The 20838-nt window shown below is 41.7% G+C and overlaps 1 protein-coding gene across 1 annotated transcript; it reads left to right on the top strand.

Moving 5' to 3' along the window:
- Nucleotides 1-3722: 3722 nt before the first annotated feature.
- Nucleotides 3723-19836, top strand: LOC127662612 (piggyBac transposable element-derived protein 4-like). The gene is made up of 2 exons (XM_052153881.1): nt 3723-4515; nt 14644-19836. Exons 1-2 carry the CDS (start codon nt 4307-4309, stop codon nt 16481-16483), a joined length of 2049 nt encoding a protein of 682 aa, XP_052009841.1. The 5' UTR covers nt 3723-4306; the 3' UTR covers nt 16484-19836.
- Nucleotides 19837-20838: the final 1002 nt, after the last annotated feature.

The raw sequence follows: 20838 nt of genomic DNA, 5'->3' as shown, positions 1-20838 counted from the left end.
GCGCGCCCCTTCTCTGGCCGCTCTGTCACAAGACCAGCCTTATGTGTAGAAAATGTGCCCACAATACAGTGTTCATCTCTACACACAAGCATTACACTTCCCGTGTCCCGATCAGAGCCCACTTAAATAAAGCGGACACAACCCGCTCGAGTGTTAGAGTCAATAAACGCGCTCACCAATACGTGCGTGCGCCCAATCTCTGCACGCTCTGTCACACGGCCAGCAAACACTTCTCTGTATGTAAGTCCCGTGCCCGTGACTATGCTCGCGCATCACTTAACAGATGTGACTCTTTCCCCATTCACCTCAATCGGGAAGTCACTCACAGAACAGCCTGTTCCTGCTGTCTGCGAAGCAGTCATGCATAAGCACAGTAAGCCGCCACACATTCTGTTCAGCTGCTGTAGCGGCAATCAGGGCGATTTGGCCATTCACCCTCTAGCGTTACGCTTCAAAGCGTGGGAAGCTATCCCAGGGATATCCAAATGGGTGTTAAGCACAATAAAACAGGGCTATTTGCTACAGTTCTATCGCCGCCCTCCCGCTTCAGAGCTGGCTCGAAACTATTGTGAACACGGAAGCAGCCTGCATGCTTCGTTCAGAAATAGCAAACCTTCTGTGCAAAAGGGCCATAGAGAGAGTGCCGCCTTCGCTGAGCGAGTTGGGGTTTTACAGCCTTTATTTTCTTGTTCCCAAGAAAGATGGCAGCCTCAGACCAATATTAGATCTCAGGGGTTTGAACAAGGTGCTTGCAAAAAGACCGTTCAAAATGCTTACAATCAGGAAACTCTTCGCGCATACGCGCCAGGGGACTGGTTTATCTCTCTCGATCTGAAAGATGCCTACTTTCAGATTCAGATAAATCCCGTCACAGGCCATTCTTGAGATTCGCCTCGACGGCCAGGTTTATCAATACACCGTCCTTCCGTTCGGCCTGTCTTTAGCACCTCGTACTTTCACGAAGTGCATGGGTGCTGCGCCGCACTCCCTGCGGAGTCAGGGCTTGCGAATTCTGAACTATTTGGACGACTGGCTGATTATGGCACAGTCACATACGGAGCTTCTGTCTCACAGAACAGTTCTCCTCAGCCATCTGAACAGTTTGGGTCTTGCAGTCAATTGGACCAAGAGCTCACTACAGCCCAGTCAGGCAATTTCCTTCCTTGGAATAGAACTAGACTCCGTGGCAATGACGGCTCAGCTTATCTACACAGCGCGCGTGTTCAGCTGACTAGCCGCGTCCTTTCAGATGAACAGCCTCACTCCTCTGAAAAAATTTCAGAGAGTGCTAGGTTACATGACCTCAGCCGCAGCAGTACTTCAGCTGGGTTTACTGCGCATCGCCCGCTTCAGCATTGGCTAAACACCCGCACGTCTCGCCGGGCTTGGGCCACAGGCCGCCAGCCGATCAAGGTGACTCAGACCTGTATTTCAGCTCTGCAGCCCTGGACAGTGGCCGAATGGTATCAGCGGGGAGTGATGATGGGAGCTGTATCTCGCCGAAAAGTCATCTCGACAGACGCGTCCAACACGGGTCTCACTGCCCAATATTTTTCTCGAAAAGTGAGGACGCGCTGGCCCAGGACTGGCCCAACCGCCCGCTTTACGCCTTCCCTCCTGTCTCGCTATTGCCACAGGTAATGCAGAGGATCAGGGAAACGCGTCACTCGGTGCTCCTCATAGCCCCGCGTTGGGAGAATCAGACATGGTTCCCAGAGCTTACGCAGCTGTCACTGACAGCACCATGGCCCATCCCAGTGAGAGCAGATCTCCTCTCTCAAGCTCGCAGCACGATCTGGCATCCCCACCCAGAGCGCTGGGCGCTGCACACGTGGGTGATCAACGACAACCTGTCGCTCTGCCAGAAGGGGTAATAAACACCATCATACACGCTAGAGCCCCTTCCACGAGAAGACTCTATGCGTCAAAATGGTCTGTGTTTTCAAAATAGTGCACCGACAGAGACCTGGACCCACGGACATGTGGGGTGTCGTCGCTGCTTGTGTTTTTACAAGAGCTGCTGGATAAGGGCAGATCCCCATCCACGCTCAAAGTGTATGTGGCGGCCGTCGCGGCGTTCGCTGAACCCCTGCATGGCCAGTCACTGAGAAAAACTAGCTGGTCATCCGCTTCCTCAAGGGAGCTAGAAGGATGAACCCCCGCGCTCCATCGGTTCCTATCTGGGATCTTTCTATAGTTCTCGAAACTATGAAAGCCCCCTTTCGAACCGCTTCAATCCGTGGATTTGAAATACCTTTCACTCAAAACCGCTTTTCTGACTGCCCTGTCATCAGTCAAACGCGTGGGAGACCTTCACGCCGCTGTCTGTCAGCACTGCGTGTCTTGAGTTTGGACCAAGTGACTCCAAGGTCATTTTTAAAGCCTAGACACGGCTATGTTCCCAAGGTGATCGGTACTCCTTTCAGAGCACAGGTCATTTCCCTATCGGCGCTGCCAGCATCCGATAGCTGAACACGACGCCAATCTCCTTTGCCCAGTCAGAGCACTGAGATTGTATACTGCGCGCTCCGCCTCTTTCAGACGCTCTGAGCAGCTTTGCTTTCGCTCGAGGGCGCACCAAAGGTCTCGCGCCTCGAAACAGACACTATCTAGATGGATAGTGGACGCTATTGCTGCCGCGATACGCCGTCAAAGACCTGCCATGCCCGTTGGGCATTAGGGCTCACTCCACTAGAGGCATGGCCTCATCGTGGGCATGGTCCAGCGGGATTTCCATTCACGACATGTGTGGCAGCGGGCTGGGCTTCCCCTCCACCTTTGTCAGATTTTACAATCTGGAAGTGCCCGCCCTGCAGGCAAAACTACTAGCGGTTTAATACGCTACAGCTGCACTGATGGGACTCATTCCACACAGACCGGCACCGGCGCTCTGTCGTTCCCTTCCCACTATGTGCTTATGTATTACACACACACTGGCCCGCACTCTTGCCGGCCAAATATTATTTCCCCATTCACAAGGGCTCCCCGGTCCCCCACCCCGGGGCTCATGCAGTGGATGCTTGGTGCGACGGCGTTGAAAATGGGTTCCCGTGAGCGTAGCTAGCTTACGCATACGAGAGAACCTCTTGTAAGAGAACGAATCGGTTACCTAACGTAACCTCGGTTCTCTCTAGATGAGGGAACCAGTATTGTGTAGCCAGCCGTGCTTCGCGCCACGCAGCGACTTTCGCTTCATTCAATGAAAACCAGGGTTCCAGCCTCACTGAACTACGCTTATATGCACTCTAGCCACGCCCATTTTGGCGGGCTTTGATGCAGTAAGCGCCGGACGCCTCTCATTGGACGCCGAGTTCGCTCAAGTTTGTCTATAGGCTGCAGCAGTTGCCGCAGAGCAACCAATGAGCTCGCTAGCTAGCCCGCTCAAGGTCTGCAGTTGCTGCACTGCGTTGACAAATGATACAAAATTAAGGATAATTTTTTGGCTTCAATATCTAAGAAAAGATGAATCTTTCCCGTAGCGTAAGCTAGCTTACGCAATACTCGTTCCCTCATCTAGAGAGAACCGAGGTTACGTTAGGTAACCGATTCGTTTCACATTGCATCCTATTTGAATCTGTTTATTGCATGAACCATAAGTAATGGAATAAATAACATATTTTTACCTAACCCTTGCAAGAAATTGGCATTCATTCTTTCTGCGTATTTAAATGGACCCCTCTCTTTAAAATAGAGAACAATCACAAGGTATTGAATGTGGTGACGTTTGACGCATATCCTACTCCAAATTTACACAATAAATTATAATATAATATAATTGAACCTTGTGTTGATTTGGATGCATCTTCAAACTGATTTGCTAAAGTAAATGGGCTTCATATTAAGTGAATATGTTTTTAGAGGCCCCTTGAAAGAAATAATTTATCAAAAATGTAAATGGTCTGCACTTATATAGCGCTTTTTTTTTTTTTTTTTTTTTTTTTAACCTTAGAGGTTTCCACCGCTACCACCTGAGCCACAACCAGCCACGGTACATTTAACAAAAACATTTATTTATTTATTTAAAGGTCTCTTAAGTTAAGAAAATCAATGTCGTTAGGAAGTGTGGCGTTAGAATGGGTGGTGCTTTGCAAGAATTAACCTACATCTTTAAAATAAAGTTCAATTAGTAAATATCAACACCAACCAAACACTTAATAAATATTGCCATGTTTTTCTGTCAAGATTCGCTGCATATCTTTCTAATTCGCCAGGAAATTACCGTAATCATAGTAATATGCGCGCAAAAGTAGGAGCCCATTTTTCTTTGCAACTGGCTTCACTGATATTTTCGAGGTAGTTGGGCTTGATGCTGACATTTCAATCCATGGGTAGATTGAAAGCAATAGAACGAATAATGGCGTTGCCTTCTTGCTCGAGCACGTTTTTCCTGGAGAAAGAGCTGGGTGAAGATATGAAGGATGAATTTGGAGATGAAGACAGCTCATCTTCTGGTCTTGAAAGCATTCATTCAGATTCAGATTCAGATGAGGGGGAATTAGAGACTGGGTTAAAAAGGTAATATAATTCATACATGTTATGTTCCTTAGGAAGGAAGTCTTCTTTAAATTAAAAGGTTGTTATATATATTCTAATCTAATCGCAATATTTGTATGTGAAATTGTGGGTAAAAGTCTTGGGAGCAAACTGCTCAAAAATACAATAGCGACAGAATTTCGTACATTATACAAGGAACACACCCTGTATCCATACTCTACACCCATAAACCCCACTATTTACAAATTACACATCATACAAGATATACAAATGCTAACAAAGTACTTTGCAAAAAGAAAACTGTTATAACTAAAGAAAAGAAAACAAAACGAAACAAAACACATGGACACCAAGAAAAGGAGGACTAATTGAAATGCTTCCTCGTAACGTTGCTTCTCCGCCCTCAAGACACTGACAAAGAAAGCTATTATAAAGCCGCCATTACGAACGTTTCTCACGCCAATTCTCCATGACCCTGACCCTGTCCCAATACCCCCACTTTCGGTTCTGGTCTTGCCTACTTACCCACTTGTTTAACGTATTTCCGGTGTTTGTCCACTAGTTTGTAAGTAGACGTGAAGACTGCGAGTGTGTGGATGACTTTTGATTGCACGCTGGGAGACTTAAAGATCTGTTGTGCTTGTTGTGACAGCTGTTTTTGTATTTTCACTAAGCTGAAGACTGATTGTTTTTGGCCGTGGTGACTGTTATAGCCTACTTAAAATAAGAAATAACAAAAAAATGTACCCATCTTTTCATTAGTACACTAATACAGAAATAATGGTTGTTGGAAGTGTATTGTACTGTAGAAAAAAATAAGTAAATTATTTATAATATTTTTACTGTGTGAAAATAATTGTAAACTCATTTTGATTTTCAATACTTTGCACATTAAAAACTGTTTAACTGTAAAATTGCATTGACCATAATTGCTGTAAAATATTAAATAAGCAATTTATTTTGACTTTGTTTCTAAATAAGCTGCATAAACTTATTAAAAAATTTCTATAAACCTGAGTGATTAATTAATAGCTTCTAATACAAAACATTGAAATTATATGCTTTGGCTTGTCATTTATAGATGAAGTCCAAAGACTGCTTTACACAACTTATCAGTGTGTGGTTTCATACAACAAATAAAAAGCATTACAACATATTTTAAATACATAAAGATGAGAAAGAAACCGTTGTGACATTAAAATTTTTAAAATTTTAAAACAACATTTACTAGACCATATATTTTATGCCACACTGATAAATGACCAGAATGACCAGCGGTATTAGGCAAGAACAAACAAAACAATGTGATTATTGGGTGAGAAGGATAACAACAAGGTACATAAATATACACAAATAATATTTTGTAATTATGATGCTGCTATCAAGTCATTCTGGTGATTTAATGATACAGAACACCAGTGTCTTGTTACAGTGATGACGGAGATGGGCTTGAAAAGGCCGCCGAGAACACCAGTGAGGCAGAGGAAGAGCGACACGAGAAGCCAGTGACTGGCGTGTGAAGCTGAACAACACCTACATTAGTGAAGCTGAAAAGCCTGGTCTTTATTTGTGTGGCTGGAAAGCTCATGCCTTATTTGTGAAGTTGAACGCTTGCATAAAAGCAGTAGTATCTGGATGACTTCTTGCTCGAACTTGTTACACTGGTGCCAAAACCCGGGATTAAGAAGGACGACTGGTCACCATGGACACCTCACCACTGAGCAAAGTCATCCACGCCCTGGCTAGCATCCAGGAAACCCATCACCAAGCCCTGCTCGCCCAGGAAAACTGTGATATAGGGTTCATTGCCATGGCCCCACTTTGGTGGATGATGCCGTCCAGCTGGCCGAAGCCTACATGGTGGCCTACCCCGAAGCCGGCGAGCAGTCCAAATCTCTCTCTCTCCGTTACTTCCCCTCCTGCTTCTCCCTCTCCACCCTCCCATCCTGTCCCCCCCCCACACGACGGAAACGGGGGGTGTATTTGCCCCGCTTCCGCGAGATGCACTACACGCCGCCCCTACCCCTCTCCGTCTTCCTTCCCAGGGTGATGCCTCCGCCGCCAAGGGTGCAGCCGGGGAGCCTGGGCCGGTCTGTTGGAGTTGCGGGGTACCGGGACATCTGTGTCCAGTAATGGACCCTCGATCCACCATGACTTAGTTCATTACGGGGACCCTCGATCCACCATGACTTGGTTCATTACGGGGCTTTGGGTACAGATCACAAGGTGTTGGTGAGGTGTGTGCATGGGGATGTTCACGAATATCCGGTAGTGACCACCGTTATTAAATTGCGGGGAGTAAAGCATAAAGTGGAGGCCGAGGTTAATTCCCGCATCACCCATCCACTGATTCTGGGAACCAATTGGCCGAGGTTTAAAACATTGTTAAAAGCATTGTGTGTGGATGGGTCCTGAAAACCAAATCCTCCGGCATTCCCGCCCTTAGGGAATTCCCGGAGGGGGCTGTAAGATCGCTTCAAACATAATTTCCAAAAAACGTACTTAAAGTGAGATCCAAATTACCCTTATTTTTGCCTTTCAAAGCTCTCACATTAAATGTTAAATGATGATGATTACTTCTGAATAGAACGCAACCTCATTCAAAACAACAGCACGAGGCGCTTCATTATTAGTGACTTTAACACGATTACTAAGCTCCGAAAGTCATTTACTTTTACATGTAGTCATTTAGCAGATGCTTTTATCCTGAAGAAAGAGACAAGAAAAGTTTTTTAATCATTAAAAAAGAAATCCATACCTTGTCCGTGGGTCGTGCAGACATTAATTTAAAGGGAGAAATCGGAACGCCCAACAGTCGACGGATGTAGAAAGCAAGTCCGGCCTTACAGGTAAATGAGCCAGTCACCTTTTAGATACTGACATCACCTTTCAATCAACTCGAGAACGTGCATGCGCATTAGCTATACAAACCGGGAAAAATAGTGCTCTTACGACTTGGTACAACTGATATTGCATTTATTAATGTTGTTTTCTGTGTCTCCCATCACATGCAATTAAGTTTGCACATTATGCACAACCGCTTCCCAATTGTGAGCGGCGCATTATGTCATGTATGAACATACAAAGATTATTAAAGAGTACAGCGCTCACACAATACGCTCACACTTTTAATAAAAGGCTTTCCCACTTCAAAGACTCGTATTATGTGCAACCGCTTCCCAGTGGTGAGCGCCGCATTATATCTTGTAATGAATTGCAAAGATTGAAAAAAGATAACCTGGCTTGTTGCACATGCACAACACGCTCTCACTTTACAATAAAGGGCTTTCCCACTTCAAAGCCTCAAATTATGCGCAACCGCATCCCAATGGTGAGCACAGCATTGTATCATGTTATGAACATACCAAATTGCCCTCGGTCCCATTACGCAGACGTGTGGCGAGCTTTTAATGGCATTCCGACTGGGTGCTAATAAACTATCGAACATGGTTATCCAATTTTTGCGGCCGCCCAGTTCTGTCTTCCATGGTTCCGTCTGAAGACGCGCCAGTATGACGAGCCGAAATACAGAATCTTCTAGCAAAGAACGCGATAGAGGTTGTGTCATATTAATTAATAAGTCTACTGTCCTGCGTGGCAAGTCTTCACGGACATTTTTAGGAGTTCATGCGTGCGCACCACATGAACGAGCGCATACTGGCCATTCTTTGGTGTCTGTTTCTTTGACATTTCCACTGAAATCATTTCATTTTATGTGCATTGCGGTATCTCGTCACTGTCTGGCTGTTCTTATCACCATGGACAGTGCCTGCCCTTTACCAACCAAGTGTTATGCTGGGTCAAGTTTTCAGAAAGAAAGTGCTGACTACAAATGCATACAACACAATTGGGGTGTTGTGTGTATCAAGACTATTGATATATCTGTCTTTGCTGATGAACTTGCCACCTTCTAAAGCAAAGTTGATTTATTGACTATGGATGACCTGGTATCTTATTATAACAATGCACTTTATGAGATCTTGTTTTCCCCTTTGAAATCACGGATTGTTTCTTTTACTCACTCTGCTCCTTGGTATACCCCTGAATTATGCCAGCTTAAAACTAAAGCCCGTCGGCTGGAGCGTTTGTGTGCCAAAACTGGTTCATAAAGAATTGTATGCTCATCATATGCAACATTATAAGGATGCTATCTCTAAAGTGAAATCTGAATTTTATACTAATCTAATTAGGACAGGTGAAGGGAATGCTAGATCTCTCTTTTCCATTGTAAATTATATCCTACAGTCACCCGAGACTCTACCATCACACATGTATTCTATTACTGTATGTAACACATTCAAAGATTATTTTAATGCCAAAATGTAAAATATTCACAAGAAAATACTTTTAAATAATGCTGGTTGTGGCCCGTCAGACTCAGTTTCCTTTGAACTACCTCTTTCTGCCTTTTCTAACTTTAAAATTCCTACCGTTGAGGAGATATCCTCTATTATTCGGAAATCCAAACCCACCACCTGTCAACTTGATCCTCTTTTAATATATTTAGTTAAAGTTTATTTACCTTCTTTGTCTTCTTTAATCACTGAGATCTTTCATTCTTCACTGTCTTCTGGTTTGGTTCCTATATCATTAAAAACTGCTTCAATAACACCAACACTCAAGGAACCAGGGGCAGATCCTACTAATTTTGATCATTTTGGTCCTATCAGAATTTACCATTTATTTCCAAAATTCTGGAAAGGAGTGTTGCAGTTCAGATTTATGATGACCTTTCAGCTAATAATTAGTTTGAACAATTTCAATCAGGTTTCCATCCACATCATAGTATAGAAACTGCTCTTGTCAAAATTACTAATGATCTGCTGTTGGCTGCGGATTCTGGTCAGCTGTCTATACTCATTCTCCTCGACCGTAGAGTGGCCTTTGATACAATCTCACATAACATCCTCCTAGACAGGATAGTCTCAGTTGGAATTACGGGCACCCCCCTGTCTTGGTTTAGATTATATCTTTCTGGTTCCACAAGGCTCAGTTTTGCGCCCTCTTCTGTTTATTATTTATTTATTGCCACTTGAAGGTTAAGAGTCTGAGTGTCGTCCTTGATAGCACCTTATCCTTTGAAGCCCAAGTTAATAATATAACTCACTCTGCATACTTTCATTTACGTAATATTAATCGTCTTCTTCTCTCACTCACATTGAACAGCACTGCCATTCTCATTAATGCACTGGTTACATCACGTATTGATTACTGCAATGCTCTACTCTCTGGTATTTTTCAAAACTTCTTCATAAACTTTAGCTAGTCCAGAACACGGCTGCACGAATAATTTTTAGAACCCCCTCTATTGAACACATTTCACCAGTTCTTCAACATTTGCATTTGCTTCCGGTTAAGTACCGAATTGATTTAAAAATCTTGCTTCTTACCAATAAGGCATTAAATAATCTTACTCCTTCATACCTCTCCGATCTTTTTCATATCTATACACCTACTCGTACCCTCAGATCTTCCTCGTCAAGTCTTCTTGTTATACCACGTATTCATCTGAACACTATGGGGTCTAGAGCCTTTAGTTGTACTGCCCCATACTCATGGAATTCCCTTCCTCTGGATATTTATAACAGTGATAGTGTTCATACTTTTAAAATCTCATCTTAAAAATCCCCTATTTAAACAGGCCTTTTTATAACTGTGCATGTATTGAGTTCATACTTTGTATCTTCCAATGTCTTATTGTATATCATAATATTGTTTGCTTAATGTTGTTATTGTTGATGCTTTCATGGATTACTTTTTTGTGTTTTGTTTGTAAGGTGACCTTTAGTGTCGTGAAAGGTGCCTATAAAATGTATTATTATTATTTATTATTATTATTAATGGACGCCGACTTTCGACACCTGGAAACAGGTACAAAAGGGGTGTGACATGTCAACCGCCTAGAGCTACTGGCTGTCTTTCTAGCTGTGAGAGCTTTTCATTCTGATATTGTTGAATCACCACATTCTGATTAGTTCGGACAACACAACAGTAGTGCCGTATATATGTTGCCATGACACGCTGGCCCATGCATGGCTGGCAAAATGCAAGAATGCGCTTCCCCCGTCGTGCCTGATTCACGCTTTCATATGCATAGTCTGAAAGGACAAGGAAACGATTCTATTGGTTGCATCAATGGCACAACCAGCCATGGTTTCCGGACATGATAGAGATGCTGTACAGCTCGCCATTGGAAATACCCCTGAGGAGGGATCTCCTCTCTCAGGTGCAAGTCACATTCTGGCATCCCCAGCCCAATCTGTGGAACCTGCATGTGTGGCCCCTGAACGCACCAGAACTGATTTATTTAGTCATGAACACCATTTTACAGGCCAGAGCACAGTCCACAAGACGCCTCTAAAATGAAATGTGTTCACTAACTGGTGTCTCTGACATGGCAAAAATTCTAAGTAAACTGCCCCATACATGAAATTCTCATATTTCTTCAAGAGCGATTAGATGCAGGACACACTCAGTCAATGCTCAAAGTGTATGTGGTGACTATATCTGCATATCACGCACATGAAGCCGGTGACACCATATAGGCAAGCATGATTTAATCATAAAGATCTTCAAAGGAGCAAGACGGTTCACCTCAGGCCTTCTTCCCTCCTCCATTTAATTTATATGAGGAACAATCATTGCAATTGTTATGCCCTATGCGGGCGCTACACGCTTGAGCGCTACGTTGAGCGTACACTCCAGTTCAGACTGTCTGATCAGCCCTTTGTATGCTATGGAGGATGCATGAAAGGAATGTCCTTCTCTAAACAAAGACTTTCTCACTGGTTTGTCGATGCAATTGCCCTGGCTTATGAGTCACATGGTAAGACTTGCCCAATTGGTGATAAAGTACACTCAACTAGAGGCATGGCCTCCTCATGGGTAAGGATAAATTGTGTGTCCTTACAAGACATATGTTTGGCAGCAGGATGGTCTTCTCAAAACACATTCACAAGGTTTTACAACCTAGATAACATGTCTGTCTCTTCACAAGTCCTCTCTGTTTAGAGCGCTTGCTATTTCATTGGCCAAATATATATACTTATGCTCCTCCCTTTAAGGGCGAGCTCCCCATCTTTTTACACAACTGCCTGTGAAGGAGTTAATTCAAACTATATGATTGTAATTCTTATATGCCTTCTGAGTGCTCCCCCTCCTGGCCCAACATGAGGGTCACTTTCGGCAGCATACTTATGTTGGTTGCCGTCCCACGAAACTGCGGTGTCATGCTTTCTTTCTGGGAGGTTATGTCGTAGTGCGGCGTGATGGATTCTGTTTTCCATATGCGTTAATAAAGCAATGTCAAGTATACTGATTCATAAGAGAACATCTCGGTTATGTACGTAACCTCAATTTCCTGAGACGAAGGGAACAAGACATTGCGAATGCTATCCGCACTACAAGACTCAAAGAGTTCTTGAGGCACGAGTGATGCGCTCCTTGTTCTTCGTCAGAAATTCTGAGGAAATGGTGTTTGTGCACCTGTTTATATAGCGGACAGCTTCGTGCCAAAAGTGGCTGGGATCAAACACCATAGCCAATATTAGAATAATAGAGGTGTTAAGAGGTTTCAACTATGTTGTGTAAGAAGGCACTCCTCATATGCATTAATAAACGCAATGTCTCGTTCTCTTTATCTCAGGGAACCGAGGTTTCATACGTAACCAAGACGTTTTTTAGCGTAATCGGAGGGGAAAAAAAGCACAATTTATGATACCTGTGATGTCAGATTTTACTGCTTATTTTAAATATGTTCTTTGGTAGTAATATTGACCACCCATTTTTGAGGGTTTTGGTCTTTTCCTCATTCAAATAGATAGCTCCACTTGTATGCTGTTTGTTTACATAGAAAATTGCTGCCCGAGCGTTCCAAAGATGTCCGCCGAGTCACCTGACTTGCCTAAAAAGACTTTGTTATAAAAAGGAGCAGTCATTCCGGAGCTCTCTGCTGAGGAAATAATTGTGAGCATCTAAACAAGTTGTTGTTTTTGATTAAAGACTAAGAGGGCAAATCTTTCTTTTTTTTTAAATAGCATGCATGGATAAATTGTTTATTAAAACAGCAACATCCAAAAATAAGACTGGTCAATTTTTAATTAATGGTGACTGTAACGCTGTCTTTGAGGACGCTGGGAACAGGGCTTCCAAACAGAGGTAAGGCTTTAATTGACACAGCAGTGCTTACAGTTTCAAACATAAACTTCTTCATATAATGTAACTCTCTCATGCAGCCTACGTCAGCACTGGACTGATGTGTCACACTCTCTCCTGAGGCTCTGTGTCTGCTCCCTTTTTATGCCGCTCTCCCCAGGCTTACTGAAATTAGACACAGGTGTTAGACACAATCTAGCTCAGGTGTAAGCGCCCTTACTGCTTTCTCTCCTGGACGGGCGCTTGACCACGCCCCCACTGCCACAGTGACTTAAGAGGGTCATGACACATGGAGTCAAATTTTCCTTGATCTTTTGACATAGAAGATGTTGTTGTATTATAAAAACAAAATGTAAGTTTCAGAACTCAAGAACTCAAAACTTCTTCCTCACAGCAAAAAAAAAAAAAGATTTGTTGAAACCAAGATGCCTTAACAACTCGTTCACTACTTCCTCCACATTATGATGTCACACTGCGGTATACTTTTGCATCTGACCGCCTCCACAACAACACATCAACTCCTCCTTTACCTTATCACTTCTGTTGCCCCGCCCAGTATCGTTGAGCAGTGAGATGGCAAGTCAAACAGAGAGCAAATCACAACAGTGGGCGTTTACTGTCAAGTCTTGAAGAAGAAGCAGCACCAAAACTGAGCAAATGAGGGTTGAAAATTATTATGTTGTACAAATATATGACTGTGCAAACACACTTTATTAATATTTCAAGTGAACCTCAGGGAACATATAAAAAAATGTATGTCGTAACCCCTTTAAATCTCAACACTTTTTTATATCTCATTGGAGACATTTTATACTGGATAGTTATTTTTAATAAAAACTGATAATTGAAAGGATTCATACCTGCGAATGGAAATCCGCCTCAGTAGCATCTATTAAAGCATTTTTTTAAATCCTCATCCAGTAATAATAAAGGCCCATCCAGCACTGAGAAAAGTAACAAGTGCAGTCTACAATACAGGGGATTGTGCGACACTTGTTGGGCAATGCGAACTCATACAACAGAGGGGTACATATATATATTTTTTTTTAAATAATGGCAGATTCACAGTAACGCAATTGCAAGTTATCTCATACAAAATAAAATTCAAGGTTGATTTAAATATACACATATAAACAAAGGCAATTCGCATGCTGGGTGGAGACACTGTATGTCTCACTTCAAGGGTAAATAAACATTGTTCTACATTTTTTATCCTTGCATCATTTCCTCATATCCAAAGGAGGAGGAGCTAGGATGTAAGGAAAGTAAATGAGGAGCACCATAATTCTTTGACAATTTAAACTGATATAAGGGATTCTGCGCCGGTAGTGACCAAGTGGAATTGCAACAAAAATTACTATTTCTTAATTTCTTGCTATTAATATTTGTGGTATGGTCTATAATGCAAGATTATTTTCTGTTTTGTTATTTTTTATTATTAGATTTAAATATTTTTTTTTATTTACATTTAAATCATTGTGTCTGGAAAGAACATTTCTACCATTTCATTACCATATTATATCCATGAAGTTGTTCTGTCGCTTCAAATGTAACGTTGATAACACACACACGCAATGTATTATTTGATGCAGAAATAACAAGTGAGAATGGTAAGAATGTGTTGTGTTTGCTGTAGAAAAATGTCAATGTCTTTTTCTAATATTATTATTATTTTAAATCGAATTTTATTATTTTAAATCGCAGATAGTTTAGTTTGGTTTGAGTTAATTTTCATTTCAAACCATTTACATATGGGGTCCAAAATGAACTTTTTCTACACTTACCAATGATGGTTGAATTGAGAAAATGTCAGATCCATAAATACGTTTTAAGCTTATTTTATAATTAAATATCTGCTTCTCTTTGATTTGTTCAAGTTGCTTAGGCCAAAAATAAAATACAATAAGAAGCCTACCAAGTGTTGATCTTGGAACCTGCAAGTATATAGTGAAACAAAATGTTACTGGGCTAATTGGGCTATTCTCTGCTTTCTAGTGAGCCTCTTACTGCAAATGCATCCCATCAGAAAAGAAAGAGAACTGACACACCACCTGAACGTGACCTTATGGACATGCAAGTGCCAACTAAACAAGAAGCATGGAAAGACAGCTTGGAACCAGACCCAGGCCCTCTCCTGCTTCAGTTCAGACCTGCACGGCCTCCTGGTGTGCATCTGGACAAGAGCAGCTCCTATTCTCCACTGGAGCTGTTCCAGCTCTACTTTAGTGTTCAAGTGGTCGAAACACTCTGTGAGAACACAAACAAAAATGGACTGAGAAGATATGCACAGGGAAAGAGGACTCCATGGTTTCCTCTCACTATTCAGGAAATGTTCCACTATCTTGGGCTGCTTATTTTTATGGGGTTGTTGAGAACTCGTAAAATCGGTGATCACTGGAGCAACCACAGGCTCTATAAAGCACCCTTTTGTTCCTCTGTGATGGCCCGCTGCAGGTTTGATGCTATCACTTGGACCCTGCACATGAGCGACCCGGAAAATGACAAGGAGGATGACAAGTTAAAAGGGACACCATCGTATGATAAACTCTGCCGTCTGAGGCCTCTGATGGACAGCATTTTGGACTCTTGTAGAGCATACTACCATCCTACCAGGAATATCTCCATAGATGAACGCATGGTGGCATCCAAGGCCCGTATAGGCATGAAGCAGTATATGCGGAACAAGCCCACCAGATGGGGATTTAAACTTTTTGTCCTGGCTGATTCTAATGGTTACACCTGTGACTTCAACATCTACACTGGCAAGTCTCTTTCTCGATCCGGCAAGGGCTTGGCATATGACGCAGTTAAGGACTTGCTACATGTAAAATATCTTGGGAGTGGTTATCATCTCTATATGGACAATTTCTACACCAGCAGAGTCCTCTTCCTTGACTTGTACAAAATGCACTTTGGGGCATGTGGGACTATCCGTGAGAACCGCCAGGGCAGTTTGAAGTCCATGGAAAATCCCATTCCAAAAAATGCAGAAAGGGGTTCTTTGAGATGGATCAGGGATGGAAACCTCTTGTTCTGCAAATGGAGAGACACTAAGGATGTTACTATGTGCTCCACTATTCACAAGGCATACAATGGTGACACAGTGCTGCGAAGAATAAGAAATGCTGATGGTTCCTGGTCAAAATGTAGTGTCCCAGTTCCAGAGGCGGTAAAGGAGTACAACAAGTTCATGGGGGGTGTGGACTTGTCAGATGCCCTCCTGAAGTACTACTGCATAGGTCTGAAAACAAAGAAATGGTACAAAACTCTGTTTTACCACTTTGTCGAAATTGCTGTAGTCAATAGCTTCTTAATGCATAAGGTGTTGGAGGTGGAGAAGAAATGCAAACCACTGACTCACAAGGTGTTTAGGGAGCAGTTGAGTTTGCAGCTTGTTGACTTTAGCTTCTCCCCTGCTCCAAGAACATCTGCAGAGTCACCTGCAGGCACAATGGAGCCAATTGTTGGCACTCTGGAGTTAACTGCAGGGACTCTGTGGTCAACTTTTAGAACTCCATGGTCAACTTTTAGCATTCCATGGTCAAATGCAGGCACAACACGGCCAACTGCAAGCACACCAAGCCGAACTTCAGGTGCTGTAGGAAGTTGTTACCCAATTCCCATGGGTGATCCCGCCCCATCTGGGAGTAGAAAAAATGCATCCAAAGGTCGGAGGAGGTGCAGGCTCTGCAAAGAAAAAGGCATTGAGAAAACCACGATTTGGCAGTGTGACACCTGTCTCATACCTCTCTGTTTAATACCAGACAGGAATTGTTTCAGGGACTGGCATGTGCAGAAGCGAAAGGCTGCCAGTGTTAAAAAAATAAAACTTTAAATGCGCTCATCAGGACTGAAAAAAGGCATTTTCTTCCATTGTAATTAAACTTTTTGGAGAAATTGTAGAGTGAAAAAATATCAAAGCAAATCCCTTAAGTGATTCAACTCCCACTTTCCCACCAAAAGGGATATTTGACATCTCTAGGCTCATTGCGTTTCTGATAGACATCAAAGCCTGTTGAGATGATTGTACATTTGTGGTCCAGCCCACTCTTACATCTTCAGCACCTGTGACATTGAAAGGGGCACATCAGCATGAAAGATGATGGAAATAAATTATTTTGCAAAGTTATTTAAATTTTCAGTGCTTTATTGTTTGTTTTATATGACAACTAATGACTCGCCTTCAAAGTCACATTCATTAATGATTTGTTTGATACCTTGCACTGTAAAAACCATATACTGTAGGTCGTATAAAAGGGATGCAGGTGTAGATTTTGCCCTTGTTCAATGTCTATTTTTTAAGTATGGCTTCTTCCGTATTAGTTTTTTTATAATTATTTATATTGAAAGAACGAGTCTATAAAAGAGGGTGAACCGTGACGCTCATAAGAGAAAGCGATCAGTAATGGAATAATTAGAGTTTGGGCATTAACAGATATCAGATACAAATCGTGTCTCAGTGAATGTAAACAGGTGGGACAAAAAATCATATACGGTCAAAAGATCGGATCTGTGCATTAAGCCTTGCAGTGTATATGCAGCCATTGTATTTTCCAATTTGAGCTCGGAGTCAGTTCTTTTTAAATGAATCAGTCAAACGGGTTACAAATTAGTTTGAAATAATTCATTAGCAAATCAATCTAAATCAAAATTAATCTTAAAAATACTTATCCAGTAATCACAAACGACTGGAAAGGTTAGGAAAAGTTACTGAGATTAAGCGAGTAGTATTTAGCAGGTTTTGTTATTCTAACATGGCTGCCGCCATGAGGTGCCCTTGGCCTATGTAGAATAAAAGAGCTTTTAAGGTTACTGATATGACTTAACTATTAATCTCAAATGAGTGGTCATGATTTTATACATACGTTTCAAAATTTCTATTAATTTCTTTAGAAGTAAAACTTTATAAATTATATAATAAATTACTGAGTGCACCTTTAAGAGTTCAGCAGAAACAACAACCACTCAGCTCACTACAGAAGTACTGCTAACCACCTCCATCCCTACTTTTTAACAGCAATTTGCTGTGTTATTAACTAGCCTGCATTGATTTTACAGTAAATATTTGACAACAGTATTTTTTTGTAACAACCATTAAATCTAGTAAAATTCTGTCAATCTTTGTAGTGCAATCACAATTACAGAGCTTAAGGAGTTTTCCCACTATGAATTTGAGAAGCAGATGTTAGTGTGACGAGAGAGAGACCCACCAATGTCACAGGTGCAGAGTCAGGGGCGGCTGTGGCTCAGTTGGTGGAGCAGGTCGGGCATTAATTGCAGGGTTGGTGGTTCGAATCCCGGCCCACATGACTCCACGTGCTGAAGTGTCCTTGGGCCAGACACTGAACCCCAAGTTGCTCCCAATGGCAGGCTAGCAACTTACATAGCAGCTCTGCCACCATTGGTGTATTAATGTGTGTGTGAATGGGTGAATGAGATGCAGTGTAAAGCGCTTTGAATAGCGTTAAGGCTTAAAAAGGCACTATATAAGTGCAGACCATTTACTTCCTCTTTTGCACACATTGGCTGGGTTCAGAATGGCATCCTACACTTACTACTTCTGCCATATGTGTTTCATTCCATGAAAACGTTCCCCACACCATTACACCACCATCTCCAGCCTGAACCGCTGACACAAGGTTGGTTAGATCCATGGATTCATGTTGTTTATGCCAAATTCGGAGCCAACCATCTGCATGCTGCAGCAGAAATCCAGATTTGGTAGACCTGGCGATGTTTTTCAAATTGTCTGCTGTACAGTTTTGGTGAGCCTGTTCCCACTGTGGCCTCAGTTCCCTGTTCTTAACTGACAGAAGTGGTACCCGGAAGGGTCTTCTGCTGCTGTAGCCCATCTGCCTCCATTTTCGACATGTCATATGTTCAGAAATGCTTTTCAGCATAGCACTGTTTTAACATGTGGTTATCCGGGTTACGGTCACATTCCTGTCAGCTTGGACCAGTCTGGCCATTCTCCTCTGAACTCTTTCATTAACAAGCCATTTTCACCCACAGAACTGCTGCTCGCTGGATGGTTTTTTGTTTTCGCACCATTCTCTATACAGTCTAGAGACTGTTGCATGTGAACATCCCAGGAGATTAGCAGTTACAAAAATAATTAAACCAGGATGTCTGGCCCCAACAAAAATGCCATGGTTTAAATCACTGAGATCAAATTTTTTCTCTAATTCTGATGTGAACATTAACTGAAGCTCCTGACCAGTAGCTGTATGATTTTATATATTGCACTGTTGCCACACGATTGGCTGAATAGATAATTGCATGAATAAGTAGGTTTACAGGTTTACCTAATAAAGAGGTTGTTGAGTGTATAATTAAACTGCAGCTTTTAGCGGATTGATAAGCACATTAAACCATATAGCGAACTGCTTAGCCAGAAGTGTAAAGCTGTTGTCATTCAACAAAACATAAAAACTACAAGTCCATTCGGCTTGCTGCCAAAATAAAAAGCTCAATTTAAAAGAAAGAATTTCAAAAGAATGTTTCTTGTGAAGGAAATGCATTACTACTGTATAGTAAAATGTAATGTACAATGTAGAATTAATAAAGAATAGTAATAATAAATCAGTTGTAATTACATTATATAAGCAATATCCCACAAGCACGAGTGTGGTGCTGAATAAAAATGGGCAATGCTTTCATTAATACTGTGATTTAATTGTGCAGCAACGCTGTGTTTTGGAATGTGCTGTGAGGATCTGCCAGCAATTCAGTTGATATAAATAACACAGTGGTATTTTGAAAAGTAACTGTTTATCAATCAAGTTCTATGATACACATTTAATGTAGTCCACTCTGTTTTTGTTTTTGTTTTATGTTATTCAAGATAGCAGCTAAATTCATTCAGAATTGTCATTTTCTATAACAACACTTATACAATTATTTAAAAGAAATGAAACCATTTAAAGAACCAGTCAAATATAATAATATATATATATGTTTATTACAGAAAATGTGTTTATTATGTGAAAGGTAGTATCACAAACATTTTAAATGAAAACTTATCCACACCAACACCTGAGGAAACTGCCTCCCATGCCTTTTCTTTTGGACTCAAATGTTTGTACAATAAATCCTGCAGGTCATAAAGACCTTTGTATTATTCAACCTTCACGATGAGATGAGTGTCATCCATTAGGTCACCTTGTTTTTCCAAATGTGAGGTAAGGTGTAGTTCTCCAAACACCAGCCTGTCACATGATTGCTGCTGATTTCATATAAAAATGTGTGTACACTACAGTCTTCAAAGACAAAAGGACAACTGGCTCCAACAAGGACAGAAAGAGATGTGGAATGCCAGATGTACAACTAAACAAGAGGATAAGTACATCAGAGTCTCTAGTCTGAGAAATAGATGCCTCACATGTCCTCAGCTGACAGCTTCATTGAATTCTACCTGCTAAACACCAGCAGCATGTACAACAATAAAGAGAAGACTCAGGGGTGCAGGACTTATGGGAAGAATTGCAAAGAAAAAGCCACTTTTGAAACAGAAAAACAAAAAGAAAAGGTTAGATTGGGACATTGGAGAACAGATAATTAGAAAAGAGTGTTATGGATCTTAACCCCATTGAGCTTTTGTGGGATCAGTTAGACTGTAAGGTGCATGAGAAGTGCCCGACAAGACAGCCACATCTATGGCAAGTGCTACAGGAAGTGTGGGGTGAAATGTCACCTGAGTATCTGGACAAACTGACAGCTAGAATGCCAAAGCTGTCATTGCTGCACGTGGAGGATTTTTTTTATGAGAAGTCTTTGAAGTAGTCCAAATTGTAATAGTAATTGTTCACATGTCCTGACTATATATTACGAGAAGTTGAATGCCACTTTGGTGAAAAGTACCAATTTCGTTCCATAAGAGCAAAATCTGTACATCATTCCAAACGTTTGGCTACCAGTGTACTTTTGATCGCATTTGTTATTTTTACAACTCCTGGTAAATAGTGCATTTTGGTTTTCTTTGCTTTACCCTGTGCTGAAAGTCATATGGTAATTGTGAAACACAGTAGACTATAATTACGGTTCAGTGAGATTCAGCAGATGGAAAATGACTTCAATAAATCAGATGATTTGTAGAAGGAATAACAAGTTTTATTTTGTAGAATTAAAATTAAAAAGTGAATAAAAATATGAAATAATGAGAATAAAATGTAATAATACAGAAAATGTATA

Source organism: Xyrauchen texanus, chromosome 22 (assembly GCF_025860055.1).
Source record: "Xyrauchen texanus isolate HMW12.3.18 chromosome 22, RBS_HiC_50CHRs, whole genome shotgun sequence".
Classification (NCBI taxonomy): domain Eukaryota; kingdom Metazoa; phylum Chordata; class Actinopteri; order Cypriniformes; family Catostomidae; genus Xyrauchen; species Xyrauchen texanus.
Note: the sequence above shows the minus strand (reverse complement) of the source record. Positions and strands in the feature narration are given on the sequence as shown.